This window comes from Caenorhabditis briggsae (assembly GCF_000004555.2).
Source record: "Caenorhabditis briggsae complete genome, chrV, whole genome shotgun sequence".
Taxonomy (NCBI): domain Eukaryota; kingdom Metazoa; phylum Nematoda; class Chromadorea; order Rhabditida; family Rhabditidae; genus Caenorhabditis; species Caenorhabditis briggsae.
Window position 1 is genome coordinate 10982493 of NC_013488.2, and position 20027 is coordinate 11002519.

The 20027-nt window shown below is 38.3% G+C and overlaps 9 protein-coding genes across 9 annotated transcripts; 4 read left to right on the forward strand and 5 right to left on the reverse strand.

Annotated features, from left to right (window-relative positions):
* Positions 1-379: 379 nt before the first annotated feature.
* CBG09499 lies at positions 380-2278 on the reverse strand (the record flags this gene model as incomplete). The annotated part of the gene is made up of 6 exons (XM_045237664.1): positions 380-520; positions 566-640; positions 699-863; positions 1000-1401; positions 1449-1829; positions 2117-2278. The coding sequence occupies 6 exons, from the start codon at positions 2276-2278 to the stop codon at positions 380-382; spliced, it is 1326 nt and encodes a 441-aa protein (XP_045094032.1).
* A 980-nt stretch (positions 2279-3258) lies between these two features.
* On the forward strand, positions 3259-5169 carry Cbr-grl-2 (the record flags this gene model as incomplete). The annotated part of the gene is made up of 6 exons (XM_002636960.1): positions 3259-3501; positions 3575-3813; positions 3855-3924; positions 3969-4054; positions 4658-4734; positions 4784-5169. 6 exons carry the CDS (start codon positions 3259-3261, stop codon positions 5167-5169), a joined length of 1101 nt encoding a protein of 366 aa, XP_002637006.1.
* Positions 5170-5467: 298 nt separating this feature from the next.
* Positions 5468-9021, reverse strand: CBG09497 (the record flags this gene model as incomplete). Its single annotated transcript, XM_045237665.1, has 9 exons — positions 5468-5615; positions 5666-6184; positions 6234-6672; positions 6718-6865; positions 6912-7534; positions 7588-8264; positions 8607-8757; positions 8804-8884; positions 8931-9021. 9 exons carry the CDS (start codon positions 9019-9021, stop codon positions 5468-5470), a joined length of 2877 nt encoding a protein of 958 aa, XP_045094033.1.
* Positions 9022-9464: 443 nt separating this feature from the next.
* Cbr-pqn-68 lies at positions 9465-10016 on the forward strand (the record flags this gene model as incomplete). The annotated part of the gene is made up of 3 exons (XM_002636958.1): positions 9465-9521; positions 9565-9768; positions 9825-10016. 3 exons carry the CDS (start codon positions 9465-9467, stop codon positions 10014-10016), a joined length of 453 nt encoding a protein of 150 aa, XP_002637004.1.
* A 118-nt stretch (positions 10017-10134) lies between these two features.
* Positions 10135-11145, forward strand: Cbr-eif-3.K (the record flags this gene model as incomplete). The annotated part of the gene is made up of 5 exons (XM_002636957.1): positions 10135-10310; positions 10363-10561; positions 10607-10700; positions 10840-11046; positions 11099-11145. The coding sequence occupies 5 exons, from the start codon at positions 10135-10137 to the stop codon at positions 11143-11145; spliced, it is 723 nt and encodes a 240-aa protein (XP_002637003.1).
* A 159-nt stretch (positions 11146-11304) lies between these two features.
* CBG27085 lies at positions 11305-14420 on the reverse strand (the record flags this gene model as incomplete). Its single annotated transcript, XM_045237666.1, has 5 exons — positions 11305-11460; positions 11504-12229; positions 12275-12412; positions 13134-13220; positions 14262-14420. 5 exons carry the CDS (start codon positions 14418-14420, stop codon positions 11305-11307), a joined length of 1266 nt encoding a protein of 421 aa, XP_045098904.1.
* A 588-nt stretch (positions 14421-15008) lies between these two features.
* Positions 15009-16017, reverse strand: CBG09494 (the record flags this gene model as incomplete). Its single annotated transcript, XM_002636956.1, has 5 exons — positions 15009-15141; positions 15188-15443; positions 15491-15570; positions 15614-15845; positions 15888-16017. 5 exons carry the CDS (start codon positions 16015-16017, stop codon positions 15009-15011), a joined length of 831 nt encoding a protein of 276 aa, XP_002637002.1.
* A 1218-nt stretch (positions 16018-17235) lies between these two features.
* Positions 17236-18668, forward strand: Cbr-srd-35 (the record flags this gene model as incomplete). Its single annotated transcript, XM_002636955.2, has 5 exons — positions 17236-17541; positions 17586-17726; positions 17773-17969; positions 18280-18437; positions 18481-18668. The coding sequence occupies 5 exons, from the start codon at positions 17236-17238 to the stop codon at positions 18666-18668; spliced, it is 990 nt and encodes a 329-aa protein (XP_002637001.2).
* Positions 18669-18876: 208 nt separating this feature from the next.
* CBG09492 lies at positions 18877-19871 on the reverse strand (the record flags this gene model as incomplete). The annotated part of the gene is made up of 7 exons (XM_002636954.2): positions 18877-18958; positions 19006-19205; positions 19254-19364; positions 19412-19468; positions 19514-19587; positions 19639-19741; positions 19788-19871. The coding sequence occupies 7 exons, from the start codon at positions 19869-19871 to the stop codon at positions 18877-18879; spliced, it is 711 nt and encodes a 236-aa protein (XP_002637000.2).
* Between the last annotated feature and the right edge of the window lie 156 nt (positions 19872-20027).

Sequence of the window (20027 nt, forward strand, 5' to 3'; positions counted from 1 at the left end):
CAGTGTTATGAATGGAACTCGAATTCTAAAACCACCTAGAAAGTAATTGAAGTTGATAAATGGATCCAATGTTCCAATTCATTGTTTTTATTGGTACAATTCCGGTTCCTCTTCGTAATCTATGAACTGAATAATCCATGTACAAATAATAGACAACAAATTCGTCTAGGGCAATGATCTAAATGTATCGGAATTCCTTTTCAGGTTGTCTAGTTACTATAATGTATTTCTATTGTTTGTCCTTGTTCAAGTTGTCATAACTTTAATCCGACTCAACTATTTAAAACCAAAGATAAATTCCCATAAGTTTATTGAAAAATAAGCACAACACACGAATCATAAACAACACGGCAGAGACCATACATGGAAGGAATTGTGATCATTCCTGCCATTTCTTGATTGTGTCTCTAGTGTACAAATGCCAATGTTCCATATCTTCCATCAGTCGTTCTGCTTTTTCAGTCAAGATGTCTCGACATTTTTCAATTTCAGATGGATCTGTCATTTCCGAAAGTTTTACCTATAAATTTAGATTTTAAACTTGTGAAACGAATCATCGAATAACCTTCGCAATAGGACCGTACATTGGCAACATGAGTAGACTTCCAGTGACAAAATAAAAGCGATAGGATTCTTTTAACTAAAATAATAATAATAATAATAATTCAATTCTGAATCTAGAAAAAAAATGAGTTGACCTGCTCTAGTGTATATGGTACGTTGTTTTCATTTTCCAGTGCTTCCAGAAAGTATTCATAAAACTGCTCGAGAAGTTTTTCCCAGTAAGCTCTTCTATCCGATCCAGAGAGAGCCGATGTAAATAAGCGAATAAGATCTTGAGCCGGATTCCCCAATTGCACAGACTGAAATTAAAACACGTAAATCTAAATGTATTATTTGAGTTTTTATTTATTATTTGAGTCCACAGATCCTCATCAGGACAGACAGACGCCTCTAGCGTTTTATATATAAGGAAGATACTTTACGCTCAATTCTTACCTGGTAATCAATAATTTTCTTAACTGAATAAGTGCCATCTACATCTTCGTTCCATAAAATGTTAGCAGACCACAAATCGCCATGAACAAGAACATCATTTTTAATTCCTGATGATTTTAAACAGTTTTTTTTCCTAAAAGTTCGAGCCTTACCCAAATATTTGTTCAAATTTTTGACTAATTCGAAGTTGACAAGTTCCAATCCAAACGAATCCACTCTGTCCGCAACCTCAGAAAGCTCTTCCGGATTGATTTCTCTCGCTTGTTCGAAAATACTTTTTAGTCCACTTTCGCTGAACATTTTTCCAACAATTTTTTCTAGATCGTACCCGGTTACACTCAATTTTTCTTCTTCATTCAATTTCAAGCCTTCCGCTTGAAAGATGGCAAGAGCTTTGAGAACCTGGAAGAGATATTTTCAGATTCACTGATATTCGGAACTTAACTCACAGCGTGTAGTTCATAGGGTTTGAGATTAATGTAAAGATGCCTGGTGATTGCATTCTCTACAAACTCCATTCCAAAGAATCCTTTTGTTAGATTTTCAGAATCAAACTTCTTGGAGAAGTACACTTTAGGACTCAATAACAAACTATCAATGTTCCATTTTCCAAATATTTCATAGAGATTGACTTCCCGGTTATGAAGACCAGGAGCTTCATACTCAAAAATTGACCACAATGCCGATTCTCGTTTATCTTTCAGATTCATTTGTTCCAGAACATTTAAGACGTGCATGCAAGAAGTTATTTTCAGAACGAATCGTATTGGAAGATGCTCATCTGGTACTGTCCAATCGGGGTCCACAAGAACCACGCGACTCATGAATCCCTAGAAATTTGGAACTTTTGATAATATGCGGTAAACACTCTAATAGAAGGCTTTGTCTATGCACGTTGAGTCCCACTATCTCTGTCCCTATAAAAGATATCAAACATTTGTCAACTGATAATATTTTTTCCATAATATCATCAACATTTCGTTAATTGACAAATTATTGTTATCGCTTCCAGGAACCGAGATAATTGAACTCAAAGTGCAAGTATAAGGCTGTCTTCTGTTTGAGTGTTTATGGTATGCGGTATCCAAAAGTCTGATTCAATAAGCTAATAACTTACATTACCATCTCCAACAATTGTGTATTTTGTGTTGGGTCCAAGTTCAGCTTTTGTATTCATCTGCTCACCGATGACTTTTTGTAAATCCTCCAGATGAACATGCGTGGAAAATAATCCATCTCCGTTCTTGAACAACGGAGATCCTTCCTCTCCAACAGACATTCTTTGGGCGAGTACAATGAAGCTTCTGATTTGAAACAAGCAGACTAATAATTTTTGCTGTCCATACCGAAATTTAAATAGCACTTTTTCGCAAACAAAATAAATTGTTGCCAAATTTCCAGTCTTATCATCTTATTCCAAACAACGGACAGATACGGAAAATTTTGAAAATAGAAGGACAACAATACACAGAAAATATTTTCATAACTGTCAGTATGCTCTCTGAATGACGTCTACGATATCAGCTTGATGACAAATCAATAGTGCAATTCTGTTTTAAATGATGAAAAATGTGATGTTTTGCATTACTACTGGAAAAAAAACTGAAGATTGAGTTCGTGATTCACAACGGTTACAACAAAAAACCGTAAAACCTTTAATAGAAAACCCCTACACAGTCACGTTTGAGTCTACTTATCTCAATTTCAATGCCAGGTATCAAAAATGAGTCAACTAAGAGAACCTTCAGAATTTATGATAAACAATGCATCAGTTTACAACTTTTCTATATCTTTCACAGGAACTGAGGAAAATAGAGTCAAAGTTAAAAGTTGAGAACCTATTTATTACAGGTTTTACGATATTCGAACATCTTTGAATTCAGAACTTACAAGATCAAACATCTACTAGAATATTGTTTCAGTGCTTTCTTCAAACCCCCTCCCCATTCTTCTTCTGCCGTCTTCTGCGTTCCCATCCGAAGCGATCCGAAAAAAAGGAAAGAATTTCGTCGGATTAAAAATCCAAGCCAGCACACTCTCCCTTCTCTATTTCTCCTCACCTTCCTTAATCCATGTCCACGGATTAGCCTCAATACAGGTTGAAAATGAAGCGAAGGGACGGACATTCTGTAACAAAGAAACTTTTCATTTTCATTCGGGGAAAAGCTGTTCCCGCTTACTTAGGCTACTCTCCAAATCCAAGCTAACTTTGACTAACCGTCTCAACGGAATCCAATTTCATTTGAAACGTTTAAAAAAATGCTAACAGCACTCATTCTCCTTCAATTGCTCATTCCACCCAGTCTACAGTTTTTCTTTGGAAGTAGCGGAGGAGGATGTGGATGTCCATGCCCAGTGCCTCCACCAATTCCAATTTGTGCTCCTCAACCAATATGTGCTCAACCAGCTCCATGTTCATCTTCTCCATCGTATCCCTCATATTCCCCTTCTTATTCTTCATATGCCTCTGCTCCAGCACCTGTTCCATCGCCATTTTATCAAGTAAGTTGTTCGTACAGGCCTGAAAAGTCTTCAGTGGGGTTTCTTGTTTTTCTGTATAAAGTCTCTGTTTCAGACCGGTTGGTCTCCTGCCATCCAACCATATGCTTCGGCTCCTACTATTCCCTCTTATTCCACATCATACTCTGCTGCTCCCCCACCTTTGGTAATTCCTTCTGGTCCTTCATATGTTGCCCCTGTCTCTGCTCCTTCTTATTCTCTAACCCCATCCATTTCCATCCCCGGACCTCTTCCGCCATCTCCAATATATATGCCAGCTCTTGCTATGCCAATTGTAACAAATGGATACGATCAGTGGGTTATTAAAATTTATCAGAAATATTGTATTATTTTAGAATTTCCATAGTGACATCCATAGCAACAACTCCTTCCTACTTGCAAAGCGGATATGTTCCAGCAGCTTCGGTAAATTCTAAAAAACGTTTTCATTCTGATTAAATCAGTTTTAGAAAGGATACGAAACCAAATATGATGAAGAGAATAGTGTAGAAGGGATGGCGCCTCCTCCACCACCTCCACCTATTGGTATTCCAAAGTTAGTTCTAGTTTTTGTTTCTATCAGGATCGTTACTATTATTCCAAACTAACGGGCTAAAACTTGGAGGTACAACGGGTGCACAATGATTCATTTATAGAACATAATATATGATTCGGGGTAAAATTTTTTGAGTAATCTGTATTTTTCGTACCGTTTAATGGATTTTTGAATGAGGAAAATTGGGACACAAAATTTGGACAAAATTTAAATTTAAAAAAAAACATTCTACACAAGAGTTTTGTGAAAGCAAATGATGCATTTTTGTACCACTGAATCCTTTGGTACCCCGTTGTAACCCTGAACTGGTGTCTCTTGAATTTTCGTCAAAAACTTGTTTACCGTACACACTTTAACAGAAGGCTACCCAAAACCGCCCTATTTTGAGCCGATTTATCTCGATATATGTGAGAGATATTAAAAAGAGGTCTGACAAAATGTTCATCGTTACAACAAAAGTATTTTGTTAGTTCACCACTTCTGAATATCTTTTACAGAAACCTAGATATATGGTTTCCAAGTTGATGGGTTGGGTGTCCTTCTATTAGAGGGTTCATTGAAACTGCTAGTTTCTCTAGCTTATCCAAGTTCCATTGTTTACAGAGAACCCAGCACATATGATTACCGTACTTCTGAAGTAGTCACCCCGAGCGACTACTATAAACCGGCAATTGTCCCAAGTAAAAAAACCATTTATATCTTACAAAATTCACTTTTTTTTGTATTCAGGTATGAGTTACATGGAAGATTCGTCGGAGGAAGGCCAACTGGTTGAAAAACAGGGATACTGGATGAAAGGACATCCCGTTTCACAGACTTCTTCAAAATATGGTCAGTTCGAAGCAAGACACAATATTCTGAAACGAATGAAAACTGAAGCGATTCCAAGAACGAATAACACCTGTAACTCGATAAAATTAGCAAATGTGATGATGCGGGCGATAGTAGACGACGTTTCTGTTTCAAAGAGAATGATCCAACATGCCACAAAACTCGCTTTTGATGGAGCTAAATTCGATGTATTCTGTGCGATTGGTGAATTCAGTTACAGTGTTCACTCTCGCAAGTACTGCGAGGTAACGAAACAGGATGTCACATGTTTCGCTTTCCGGTAATTAAATTGATTAGTTCCGATTGACCCAAATGCTTTCATAATTTATTATCTCGAATAAAAGAGAACGACATTAACAACCAAAAATTGCACGTTTCCCGGCCACTGCAAAGCGAAAAAAACCAGTGAAGCAATAGAACGAAATTCACACGAAAAGTAGAATAAAAGGCCAAGCAATAAAATAAGGCAATAAGTTACTGTAATAACACCACATATTGTAAATAATTAAGGCTATCAAACAAATCATATCGGAGAATAAATTATCACAATTGAATTCAATTAAAAGCTATCATTGTGCTCTATCACAGAAGTTGTTTACCCATTTCTTGTAAATCGTGAGGCAGTAAAGCTCTGAACAAATTGTCAAACATTTTTAACGCATTTTGAAGTGTGCTTGGGATTGAGCGAGACAACCAAACATGTTGAAACTGGCCACGAACTCGAAGCATTCTATAATTTGAAAATTGAGCAAAACCTAAAAAATATTTTTGACAACTTACGTGTTTGCTAAATCGGTTCGAATAGCCGGAGGCAAATTGATAACTCCTACACGGCCTGGTGAATATGGGAGACCCTCCTCGAAGCTTTTCTTGCGGTCAATTGGTTGACCTCCGTAGACGCACATATATTGACCTAGTTTACTGACAAGGACCATCAGTTCCGTGACGAGACGAATCTCTTCCAGAACTAAAGCCAAATCATAACTATACGGCAACAATTTACTGATAGCATCCAGAGCTGATGACGTTCGTTTCAACTCGATACGAGCTTTTTTGAACACCACCGGAGTAAGACGTTCCATATTCATATTTTCTGGATTGAGAATCATCTCTACGAATACAGATATTGGCATTTTCTTATTGGCTGACATTCCGAAGAGTGTTGTTTCCGACGTTGCCGAAATGTCAACGTTTGGTGAGCTGCTGCTATTCGGTTTCCAATATCCATAGGCGTACTTTGTGAGTTGGTGTTCTACTTTTCCAAGTGTCTGAACCTGTTCGAACAGGGTCACCATATCTCTGAAATGAAGTTGATGATTAAAAAAAAATAGGAGAACAAGTAGTTTACCCGTCAAGAAGCATATGATGAGCGGCAATGACTGGAAGCAAGAACGCATATTTCTTCATATCTGTGGAGCTGTTGTAGGCAACTCCAACTGAAGCAAGAAGAGACATGTATGACAACGACGGTGGCATCGCTTCGCATCCTGTTGATAGATCGCACACCATTGATCCAAGTACGGTTTGTCGGTCACTTAGCTTGGCTGCTAAAAGAGCTTTTTTGGCAACTGATTCTGGAGCGGCGCACAGATATCCATCGTCGCCAGTAGAAAACTTGATAACAACGGAAACCCGGGGAAAAACGTATTTCTCCACTTCAAACGGCCATGTTCCTTCTACACACAGGGTTACAAATGGTGGAAGAGTCGAAAGCAAAGGTCCATTCTTTTCATCGACATGAGTAGAAAGATAGATCCTTGGAACTCGACGTTGGATTGAGGTCAACACTGAATACATTTTACATATTTTCATGTAAAATTAGAGGTACTCACGTTTTCTATCAGCAATCAGTAAGCTAGTGAGATTTGGTCCGAAATGAACAACTTTGCATAACGGAAAATCATCTAAAAATTGATCGATGATGCTTTTAGCTTGATCTCCTTCCAAATAGTTAGATTGGGTGTCGATGGAGGGGACAAACTAAAAAATACATTTTTCTCAGGAAAGCAAAAAATTTCCAAATCACCGTGATAAAAAGTTCCTGACACACTTGCATCATATGGAAGAGTTCTCGATTTGTATACGGTAGCTGGTATCTATCAGTAGTTCTCACTTCAAAATTCACAAACAAATAGTTTGCTTTGCATGATGAAAGCCTAGTAGCAAGTTTTAAGATCTGAAGGCAGAGATTATAATTCGATTTACCTAAATCTTCGCTTACAGTATCTGGATTGAGAATGCGACATCCCGAGAAGTCTTGATATACAGCTCTGAACGCACGATCCGGTTGGTCTCTGATTGTGAGTTCTTTGATGGTTCCGTCAGCGCTTATGTCAGGAAGATGCTTGGTGGTATTGCTTCCGTTCAGAATGCTGTGATCACCACTTGCGTTTCCGTTTGGTGAACTAGGAGCACTTGATCCTCCATTATAATAGACACTTTTGTGCAGAGCATATTTATGTAGTCTAACAATTTGGACAAATGTGGCGAAGGCGTGACGAATTCCAGCATAGTCAGACCCAATAACTTCCACACCTCTAACAGCGTCAATTGTGAGCGTATATGATCCTGATGGACGTCCATCTTCGAACACACCACATGTGACTTTTCCTTCCAGTGCTGAGGTTTCATGATCTGCCAAACGATGTCCTGTAAGATGGGCTAGAATTGTGTTGAGCAGAAGATTCAATCAGTCTCGTTACCTCTGTACTCAATATCCACACCCACACTGACAAGAAGTGGTTTACTGAGCTCAATAATTTGCATAACTTGACGTGGATTCGCACTTGAGCAGTCATCGAAATAAACCTTTAGCTTCCCATCCTTCGGGAACTCGAAGTTTCTGACTGACTGATGTTTTATAGATATGAGTTTCGGCTGAGGCCATAGCAAATCTGTCCATGAGTCTATCTCTCCCTCAATATATTTCTCGTACTTTATAGAATCGTTGAAAATCTGTGTGTTCAACGTCTCCGTGCAAGAAATCAGCGACATCCGATCATCCATATCATCAACAGATTTATGATGTCGAATATCTCTGGCAATTTGATCCATGCTGAGTAGCGATAAAAGTGCAGGATTGTGGGTTTCGGCAAGAGCAAACGCATCTTGGCCTTTCTTAGTTTTCAACGAAGGATTTGCACCAGACGAGAGCAGAAGTTTGACGACCTCCGGTTCAGCTTTCAGCACTGCTGTGTGTAGTGGTGTTTCATCTTTTGCATTTGCCATGTCCACAGTTGCACCATTAGTCAGCAAGGCTTTGATGACGTCTGCTGTTGCGAACTCTGCTGCCCAATTTAGAAGCGTGTTCTTGGTTTGCTGCGTGTCAACTGAATCCACTGAGACGCCAGCACGTATCAGTTGGCATAGCCGCTCAGTTCTGTAAGACGATCCAAATAAAATAACTTTACTTTTTTCTAGATGGAGAAGTACGCTAGAGAAGATCTTGCAAACATCTCGAGCTACTCTGAAAGACGTTCAAAATGGCCACTCATTATGCAGGTATGATTAAAGTCAGATTGATATACTTCTACATCTAAACAAGTTCAGTCGCAAATGACGACCGGTCCAGGATGCAGTACCCCTGGATTCTACCCGCAACCACGTGCTCGTGACGACTCAAATATTGATGACGTTCCATTGAAAAGCACATACGTCGCCAGTTTCATGCGAGATCGTGAAGATATTAAATCCGGTTAAATTTCAAATAAATATGTCTTACTTGTTCATTGTGATTGACTGAAGTGCTTCGCGCACAAATGAGAGACGCACGTTCTCGGATTTACAGCATTGGTACGCTGTTTTTCCGTCAGAATTTTGTACACATGGGTTAACGCCTCCCGAAAGAAGAGCCGCAACACTATCCGGAGCATCTGTATGATTGTGAATTTTTGCGATTAGCGGAATATGCTTTGGTACCTAACCCAACGGCCTTGTGAAGAAGTGTTCCCTCATTGCAACAAACTTTGTCAACTTGCGCATGGAAATCAGCTTGGTTTTCTGCAACAAAAGCCATGTTTCATTTGTATTTAAAGTCGAAACTCACTCATCTGCGATAGAATTGAGCAAATGACGTCGACACGGCCGCTCTCGAGACATTGTAGCAGAACCGGAGCGGCTTCTTCCTTTTCACCCATGTCGCTGAAAAATTGGTGTTGTTTGAATTGGAACAAAAACGGAAGCAGATGTCTAGTGGTTATCGACTAACACGCCTGAGTGGTCGGAAAGATCACAGCAACACAGTGATTGGTTACACAAAACGGTTTAGAGTATATATAAATGTAGAGAGAAAGCTGACATATGAGACAAATCCACGAAAAATCAGGACGCGATTCGGCGGCCGATTCCACGTTGCGGTGGCCGAACTCGCGCGGACTAGTTTTTCATCGGAGTGTCGTTGTCGGAAATAAACATTATTTTGCGATTTTCCGACCTATTTTTTGATTTTGGCATATAAATTCAAGACGATTTTCACTATAAAAAATTTAAATGAGTTCCAGAATAACTTTTTTTTTCATTTTTGCACTTATACATCTCTTGTCTAATAGCTCAAGGCCCCTTAAATTCTCCCTTTTCAGAAATGCGAGTAGTTCTCCAACGAGTAACTCGGGCAGCTGTTACTGTTAGTGATGAAGTGGTGAGTCATTATTATTTTGAAAAGATTTTAAATGTTTCATCAGGTAGGCTCGATTGGAAGAGGTCTGTGTGTGCTTGTCGGGATTCATCGGGACGACACAGAGGAAGATATGAAGTACATAATCAGGAAAATTTTGAACCTGAGGATTTTCCCTGCTTCTGAAGAAAAACCATGGGACAAATCCGTGATGGATCTTGACTTGGAAGTGTTGTCAGTCAGCCAATTCACCTTATATGGACAGTTTAAAGTAAGTATTCACTAAGCATTTTGCTGCAGGTTTCCTTTAAATAGGAGTTCTTACAGGGTAACAAACTTGATTTCCATACTGCCATGGCTCCCACGGAAGCTTCAAAGTTCTATGCAACATTTTTAGAATCGTTAAAGAAAGCCTACAAGCCAGAAAAAATACAGGATGGCAAGTTCGCCGCCATGATGAGTGTTGATATAGTTAATGATGGACCTGTTACAATTTCCTTTGATAGTAAAGAAAAATAAAGAATCATTATTTGTCTACCGTTTTAAATGTCTATTTCTGTCTTGCTTTTTTCGGTTTGTTGCCGGATTAGTTATTTCTCTCGTGTTTTTTCTTCCAACTTCTATCGTACAAGTTCAGATGTCATTCGAAAGACTGCAAAGAGACTTGCACGAGGCTATTGAAGGTGTTAACCGGTATAATCCGGAAAATGTAGCGGAACTGGCGGCTTGTGTTCAGGCCATGGTGGCCGAAAACAAATACGATAAAGATATCGTCCTCACCATTCTCAAGCTCTACCAGCTCAATCCAGAAAGGTGAGTTTGAAAAATCACTTCCGAGGTATTTAATTGAACTGATTCCTTTTAGATACGACGAAAATGTGGTTCGACAGGTGCTTCTCAAGACTTTGATGGTGCTTCCATCGAGTGACTTCGCTCTTGCCAAGTGTTTGATCGACACTAACCGTATCGGATCTCAAGAACTTCGTCGTATTTTCGATTTGGGAGCTGTTCTCGAGTCATGCAATTTCGCTGTTTTCTGGAAGCTCATGAAAGGAACGTACAAGGTAAGTAAGGCCCTGTACTATGTTTGTGGAGCAATACGTTTATAGCCAACAACAAATCCAAATGAGCCATTCAAAGTCCCAGCAGAGATTTCAAAGATGATCAAACCAATGGCTGGCTTCGAAGACGCAATCAAACATTGTGAGTTGGGTTCTTAATTGGAGTGGCAGCAAAAACCGTCGGCTGTCGACTGAAGGTGTATGTGAGCTCACGAGAAAGTGAGATGTATCAACACCAAGCCCCCAATATTTAAAATCTTATTTCATAATTAATTTTCCAGATGCTTGCCGTGTTATCAGTGTGACGTTCCAAAACATCGAAAAGAAGCTGTTGAGTAGTCTTCTCGGTGGAGCCAGTGATAAAGAAGTTACTGCTCTAGCAAAGAAGTTCGGCTGGGAGACCAAAGAAAACGGAGAGGTCTTCTTTGTCGCAAATCACGAGGGAACCATCAAAACACGAAATATCGATGAGAAGATTCAGTTCTCTCGTAAGTATTTGTAGCTAAAATTTCAGTATCTAGGGTGAGTGATGTTTTGTAGATGTTGCCGATCTTCTCACCAGCAATGTTCCACCACTGGCCTTCTGATTACTTCTCTTTAACTATAATACGCTTGTTTTTTTTGTTACTTGACTCTTCCTTCCCGTATTTATATGTCATTATCCTTTTTCATGAACTTTATTTCGTTAAGTAATTCTACCCGCATTATGTACAAATAATTCATCACATCAGTTGCATTGGCGGAATTTAACTCTCCGATGTTGTTCCAATCACTTTCAAGCCATCGGGAGCACGTACGACCCATTCCGGCCAGCCTCCGAAATAGATTTTTCCGTTGTATCCAGACCGTGTCAGAGCCCACCAAACCATTGCAGAGCGGAGAGAAGTTGAACAGTAAACTATCTGAAAATTCTTTTTAGAAATTAAGATTCGGCCTTTTATATACCACAGGCTTTCTCAGAGATAACGCATTGTTGTTGAACAATCCTTTGAGATGATCTGCGGCTTTCCATTGACCAACCGCCCAATCATAGACAGCGTCTACTGGAATGTTCCGGGCACCTTTTATATGTCCGTATAGCGCTCCTTGAGCTGTTCCTAAGAATTCCTCCTTTGTCTGTGCATCCACGACGTCGAAATTGTCAATTTCGGTGTTCAGAAGGACATCGTCATAGGTAATAATTACTGAATCATTCCATGAAGCCAAAAAATCTCCTTGTCTGGGTTTGCCAGGAGCATCCCCTTGTTCTGTTTTATACTGTCCACTTCTTGCCTGATGAGTCTTCCATCCCAAATAACCACCAGACAGAAGTGATACCTTCTGATGGCCGAATAGTTTGAATATCCAGACAGTGTAAGCACTCCATATCATTTGTCCTCTATCATAAACAATTATATGACAGTCATTATCAATTCCCTGTGATCTTGCGAATCGTTGAAACTGAAGCGGATGAACTGGTACACCAGCATGGCTCATATTCGAATGGAAGATCAGACGAGCTGATTCAATGTGATCCAGAGAGAATGCATCACGACTTTTCATTTCATCCCCACTCGCCGCTTCCAAAATACAGATTTTTCGTTTCGTAATCAGAAGAGTGAGAAGGTGATTCGGAGTGATTTCCATATCAGAACGTTTTGAGAGAAGACTGGATTCCATTGATGGTCGAGGCTGAATTCAAATATTTGAAAAATATGGACAAGCCAAAAGTATTACCAATCCATAGGATTCTTTTTGAAAACTGCTTGCCGATGAAACAAAAAAGAAGAAAGAGAGGATCGTAGCAAGAATGAATACAGCGAGGAGGGTTACTGTCGCTGATACGCATGCAATTTTCCATCGTTTTGAGGTACTCTGAAACAAATTTTAAGTTTTTTATCATATTTTGATATTTCCAAAAGTTTTAGCTTACTGTGTTCCCTCTATTAATAATCCACCAAAACCGTCAATTTCGAGCTCAATTATCTCAGTCCCTATAAGAGATCTGTCGACGGATAAATTATTAATCATGATATTAGCTTAATTTTATTTGTTGACAATTTTTAGATATCTTTCAAAAGAATCAAATAATTGAGCTCAAAGTTGAAGGCTTGGGTGGGCTTCTCAGAAGAAACTCTGTAACTCGAACACTCACTGAAGTTTCTGTAAATTCCTTCCCACTATCAGTTTGTTTTGGAGAATAACGTATAAAAGTTTCACCCATAAATGGGGTGGATTTTAGACTGAAAACTTGCATAGCATCGTCGTCCATAATAATACAAACTGACTGTTTTCTTTATAATCAGTTCCATTGAATTCTCTTGTCCCCCACCCTTGACACCAATTCTATTCTTTTTTTCACACCTTCTTTTTCTTCAATTTTCCCTTTTCACAGCATTTTCATTTTCATCGCCTGCTGTGTGTCATTACCGTCTAATTTCTATTCCGAATAACGACGATCATTTCGTTTTTCGCATTTTCGAAAACCTAATAATTAAGTGATTGGTGACATCTAATGATGATGGGGGTGATAAGGATCAAAAGAGAAGTACTCTACTTAGTCCTTGAAGAATTTGAGACTGAATGCTATACTCACATTTTTTGGGTTATGAATTGCAATATGAGTGGGTGTCATCGGGGGTGGAATCGGAGGAGGTGTGGCTATCATCGGAACTTTTTTTGCCTGTAAGAAATTAGTTTCAGAACTGGAAATGAAGAAACTGGAGGCCGAGAATATTTCCAATACCTTATCATTTTCAGAAGTTTATACCGTTCTAAAAGCTGTAATAGAAGGGCTCGAATACTGTCCAGTTTAAGCTAATTTTTCTCGCCTCCTATCAAAGATATCAAAAGTGGTTGTAAAATTATTATGAACAATTTATCAGTTAGCATCATTGTTATCTTTGACAGGAACTGAAGTAAAACGGCTCAAAGTTAAAAGTTAGGGATCCTTCCATTACAGGTTTTACGATTATCGAATATCCTTGAAATTATAATAGCCAAGACCAAACATCTGAGGAATTCTCGGTAAGATGTACTTAACACGAGTTATATAGGCATTCTGGTTGATAGTGACGAAGGCAATAAAAGTAATTGATTTACTATGACAAGGAAAATAATAAATGCCCAATAACTTTTCATGAGACTTTCAAGAACTACGGACTTCTCATTCTCTATAATTAAAGCCTAATAGAGTGTCACCAAGACTGTCATCTTTGAGCTCACATATCTCAGTTTCTGTAAATGATACCGAAAGATAGTCAACTGATAAAATGTTTATAATAACTTCAAAAGTATTTGTCAATTAACCCATTTCTGATATCTTTTACAGGGAATGAGATATATGGGCTCAAATTTTCAAGTTTGGGTTTTCAGATTTTTGGATGTTTTACAGATTCACCTCGACTGAAAGGCATACTTGTAACGGGCCGGGCCGGGCTTTATTCCGAATTTCGGAGGCCCGGCCCGGCCCGGAGGGCATGTCAAAATCACATAAGGGGGGACCCTTATGTGATTTTTTTCGAGTTTTTTCGATCTTTTTAGAGCAAACAGACAAACAATCCAAAATAACAAAAAAAGAGAATATTATATTGAGAGCTCAAAATTTGGCTCAAAAACACATAATTTTTGATACCGGGCCATCCGGGCCGGGCCCGGGCTTTGAAAATTTCCTCAGGCCCGGCCCGGAATTTTACAAGTATGCTGAAAGACAAAAACAACTAACCATTCGCTTCTCTGTTCTCCTGACTCTTCCCAACTCATCATAGAAGTAATCTGGATCCTCATACTCCTTTGTGTCTACTTCTTCTACCGTATTGTATACATCCTCCACAGTCTTTGTCTCATATTCCTTTGGTCGAACTCCAACTGACCATTTCTGCATTTCTCTGAAAAATAAGGAGTAACAGAACCTATATGAGATAGTTGGAGGATCGAGAGAATGAGAATTTGTAAGTAAAAAGTGTCTTTTAGGAAATAAGAGAAGTGAATCAGCTACAAAAATCTAATCGTTTAGGTTGGCCGACCGGGGAGAAGGGGGCTGACTGTTTTGTGTTCCAAGGACGTTTCGGCTTACCTTTTCACCTACATTTTTCTATTTTTCTCCCGCTCTTCTCTCCGATTTCGGATCACTATTTCGAAAAGAGGCATACCTCATCTCGCTCTCCTTTTTTTTCGTTTCTTATCCTCCTTCTCTGGGATTGATGCGCAACTTTCCGCGCCTTGAAACAGATCTGGTATCTGGCGCTCAGCGAAGAAAACGGGGGATATTAAGAGGAAATGCGGTAAAAGGGCAAAACAGTTTATGACCGAACAATTCAAGGGAATCATTTTTACCACACTATTACGAAGACATTTAGAAAAAAGTGATAAGTGATAATAAAAAGGACAAGGGAACGGCGGAATGAAGTGATAGAAACAAACAGGACTTTCCAGTTTAATTGAAAACAATGAGGGAGGAAAAAAAGATATATCAGTTTCCGTTGATAGAGAATTCAAATCTGGCATCTTTCCAAGTGGATTCCAGTGGCAGATATCTTCTCTCTAAGACTGACACCTTATTATTTTGATCGATGGTGATAAGAGTGTGACATCGAGTTCCATATCTAAACTTACAAAATTTATTTTTTTTGTTGGAAATGCAAAACTCACTCCCTAGTTCCTTCTGGATATTTTATGAAAATTGCAGACAATGGACGGTTGTACTCGTGTGTATTTCGAGTTTGAAACTGAAGTTGAGCATCTGGGTAACACTGCTTTCTGTTCACTGCGATTTCTAACAAAGTTTCAAAAACTTCGTCAACAGTCATTTCATCGCTATATTGTAGACGTTCGGAAAACAATTGTTTTCCGTAAACAGCTTTCTGATATGGCTTCGATGGAGGACTATTAGATATGACATGGTATTCTGAAACATCAAGGTATTCTGAAGAAGTCAAAACACTTCGTACTCACCATCATTCCACTGGCAAACCTCAATATTTTCCACTTGTTGATTGGTTAATGTTCTAACTTCGTATAATCCAAACTGATTTCTGAAAATTGTAATTTTTCAAAAATAATCTTCGGAAATCTTACTGTTCCAGACAAACAAGCTGAAATCCATTGTAGATTCCAGCCATTATCAGTAGCGATTCGACCATGTCAGAAGTATTATGAGCATTTAGAAATGAGTTAACAATTCCTCCTCTACTTGGAGCATTCGGAATTTTTGATTCTTGAGTTTGAGTAATAGAAAGCATCATTCCGATTCTACCATTCCTGTTTATTCCGGTCCATGTTCCGCGGGCATGGTCTTGCTCATCAACTCCTATAATAAAATACAAGTTATAGTCAAAGATGCAATGATTACCACTGAGAATTCCATCATGCCAATGCATTTCTCTCGTCGGACGAAGAAGATGTTCATCTCGATTGTTCAAAAGAATAAGTTTGTATTTATCAAGAGAAGACCGAGCAGTTTTGAAAAATGTAATACACATTTCAGTGTTCAAATGAGATATTCGAATGAGAGAAGAGGAAATGTTTAACATATTGTTGATTGCATCATTTGTGTATGTGAGCGTATGATGTCTGTCTTTCGAGCGACGTGTACTTCAATCATCGTAGAATAAACATTGATCAATGGAAGGAAGTTTTCAACCATTTGTGATTGCCTGGATTTGAATGAGTTACTTAAAGTACCGTACTTTCTCTGATAGAAAGTGACCCAAATCGTCAACTTTAAGCTCAATTATCTCATTTTCTGTGAAAGATATCAAAAAGCGGTTGACTAACAAAATACTTCTGAAGTTATGATAAATATTTTGTTAATTGTCCTATTTGTTATAACTCTTACAGAAAATGAGATAAATGGGCTCGAAGTAGACGGTTTGGGTGGGTCAAAGGACCTTGTGGAATGGAATCGTTGCAGAATCTAACGAATGGGATAGGTGGAAAATCGGCGTTTCAAATAAAAAAGAATTATTAAGCCTTCCCGAATAAGTCCCAACATTTTCTTTCATTCCTTCCAGAATAGCTCATCTACAGATACTCGTTAACATTCTAATAGAAAACCACCCAAACCGGTTTTTAAAATTTGAGTCCATATGTTTCGGTTCCGGGAAAAGATGTCAAAAAGTGGTCAGCTAACAAATTAATTTTAATATAATGATGAACATTTCGTCAGTTGATCGCTGTTTGATATCTTCCACAGGAACCGAGATGTATGGGCTCCAAGTTTCCGGTATGATTGTCCTGCTCTCATGCCGGAAAAACGTATAAATATATAACATGTCATGAAGTACTTGCTTTTCTATTAGAACTTCCCATCAACAAACACTTGACCACAATTTTTTACTTATTTTTTTAAACGACACTCACAAAGAAGTTTGACTACCTAACAATTTCGAATCATATTCTTTGTTGCAAGACTTTCACGGAACTCAATATTACGTCTTCAATGAAAAAGATTAATGAATCAGAATTTCGACCACTAGGGAAATCGAAATAGAAGGATATTTTCTCTCATTTAATTTTTGGCGACTAGACGTACTAATTACTTCTCTCTTTCTTTATCTTTTAACCTCCAGCTATTTTGTGTCATTGGCTTCCATTCTTCTTTTTGTCGGCTCATGGATTTCTGATCTCCGGAATTCTAAATTTGTATTATTGAAAATCAACTGTTATGGTATGATATCTGACTGACAGAACATAGAACTATGGATGGACCAACAGAAATATATATTGAAATACTCTCATTTGTCTACCCAACTTTCCTATTCACTACGCTCATATCTCACTTGTTTCTTCTTATTTTTATCATCTTCTTCTCCCCACCTCATTTGAAGTTTCTACGAATACTTCTTTTAACAACATCGATTTTTGATGTACTTGCTACCGTAATCAACTTCTACGTTCAACCAAGAATTGTATCAGGGGAACAAGAGAATGTTCCAGTTCAATGTTATGGACTCTGCCGGTATATGTATCCCGAATTCTGTTTTGCATTTTATATGGGATGGCAGGTAAACGAAAACTTTTAGAAACATTTTCTGAAATGTTTTTCCAGACCATAAGCTTGGCAGTTGGAGCATCGATGACGTATACTTTGTTCTTCAAATACTACAAAATAACCCGAACCAAGTCGTTATCCGGATGGCGCCTTTTTCTTTCATTAGTTTTATTTTATACTCCATGTCTCATTTCCATGGTAATCTTAATTATTATTTTAACCTGCTTTAGAACGGTCCTTTTAGATCTGTTCGGCAATTATTGTCATGAGGAACACCACTCCAGCAAATCTTCGGAAAAATTCGGAAGAGAAAATGGGTTTTAACCCGAGATATCTGGAAATGGGAAGAATGACACTGGGAGCATTACCAAACAGAATTAACTTTTTGATGATGGCCCAAGGAATTTATGTATCTCCTTTTCTATCATTCTGGTTCAGATGGTAAGTTTTATTCTGATGCGAAAAAATCAAAGCTGTAGAAGAGAAACGCCGGTGGCCGAAAGTCCCATAACGACAACTACCGTAACCTAGAAATGTTCTTTTCCAGATTTTTTATTAATTTTTTGCTTTTTCAGTCAATATTTTCCGGCTTGTTTGGAGGGTAAAAAGCTGAAAAATCGAAGAAATAAATACGGAGAATAAACATTTTTCGGGTTACGGTAGTTGTCGTTGCGGGACCATCGGCCACGGTCACCGGCTTTTCTCGTCCACAGCTTCGATTTTTTGTACCAGAAAAATAAACACTGTTCAGGAAAGCAAACAAGAATTTGAAGGATACAGTTTCTGGGGGCTCCCTGCTCCTACAGAAACACACGAAAAGTGTGATGAAGGGGATTTCACTTCAAGTTTTCATCCATTTTGTCTGTTATATACCACTGTTCTCCCTATACACATATTCTATATTGAGTGGTTAGTTTCGATCTTTTCATCTTTTTTGGAATTAATTTTTCAGAAACCGAAATCTTGGCTCAACAATTTTTTCTCGCCATGTCTCCGAATCTCGCCGCGACATTTGATCCTCTTATCAACCTCTATTTCGTGCTTCCATATCGGAAACAAATCAAATCCTGGTTTTGCAAGGAGCACACCCCAGTTGCTCCTTCAGGAATTATATCGCGGCATTTATCTACAGTTGAATGATGAATTTTTAAAAACTCAAAATTAATTTAATAGAATAGAAGAAGAAATCGGCTGAAATCAAAACGAAATAAATACAAATAGCTCACTAGTTTGAAAAAATAAACAGGAAAAATTATGAAGAAGCGGCAAATGATATGAGTAGACAGAAAAGAACAACCAAAATGCAGATAAGAAAGGAAGAAGGCTTTCTAGAAAGAAATGATCTAATTCAAGCTCTGACAAAAGATGCAATCTCATGAACTCCGAAATCAGCACTGTAAGACGATGTGGTTACGAAGGAAACTTCTTGCCTGAAAAATAGTCTGGTTTAGGAAAATAATGTAATAATGAGACAAACTTTTTGAGATCTTCCCAGCTGAAATCAACCCCTGTATCGGTCAAAGTGGCTCTCTTTTCATCTGATCCATCGGTTCCAATCAGTGCAGCGGCACGCGACTTATTGATGAATCCGATTTCTTTTTCCAGACTATTACGAATAACCTTTTCAGTTTTGGCGAGTGAGAGGTCTTGCTTGTGGCAAGCAATAAGAATTGGTACCTGTGACATTAGTTGTATTATTGTCTAGAATTCGGAAAGAATACTAACCTTGTCTGTATTCTCGAGAGCAACGAGGTAGAAAAGCTCGGCAACATCACGAGCGTTCTTTGAGAAAGCAGCTGAATCAACGACAAATACAATGCGAAGAAGTGAACGGCTCTGTAATTTTTCTAAATTAATCTTCATATTTATTTTGTTTTCCTCACATGAATCAAGTCGATGAGCTTTTGTCGCAATCTATCGTTTCCTGGATAGTCGATAATCTACAAATTCATTTTGAATTATCTGGAAACGAATTTTTAGTTTACCTCTCTTTCCTTATCTTTGATTCTTAGAGTGATTTTGTTTTCAACCATTGATGTGAAGGTCCTAGTAGTGGTTGCTGAATTAGTACGATCGTTTTACACTTTTTATATTTAAGAATGAAACATACGATATTCAGCTTCTTTTTGGGACAACTGAGTGAAAATCGTTGTTTTTCCAGAATCCATGAGACCAACGAACAAAACTCGGTTTTTGTTGGACGATCGGAGACTCTGAAAAGTTAGTATTATAGCGAGGATATCATTCCTTTTTCCTTACTTTTAGCACAATCAGCAAGATGGTAATCAGTCCTACTACTGCTGCTACCAGAACACCCAACGTTGTGGGGTCAGTGAAATCCATCCTAAAACGACCAACTGAATAGGGAAAAATTTGTTATAACAGAATCAAATAATAACAGTGGTATGAACCAGGTTTGAACATCTCGGAGAACAGAACAATGTGAATTGCAAACAAATTTATAAGTACAAAACAACGAATAAGAAATCTAGAGACCTA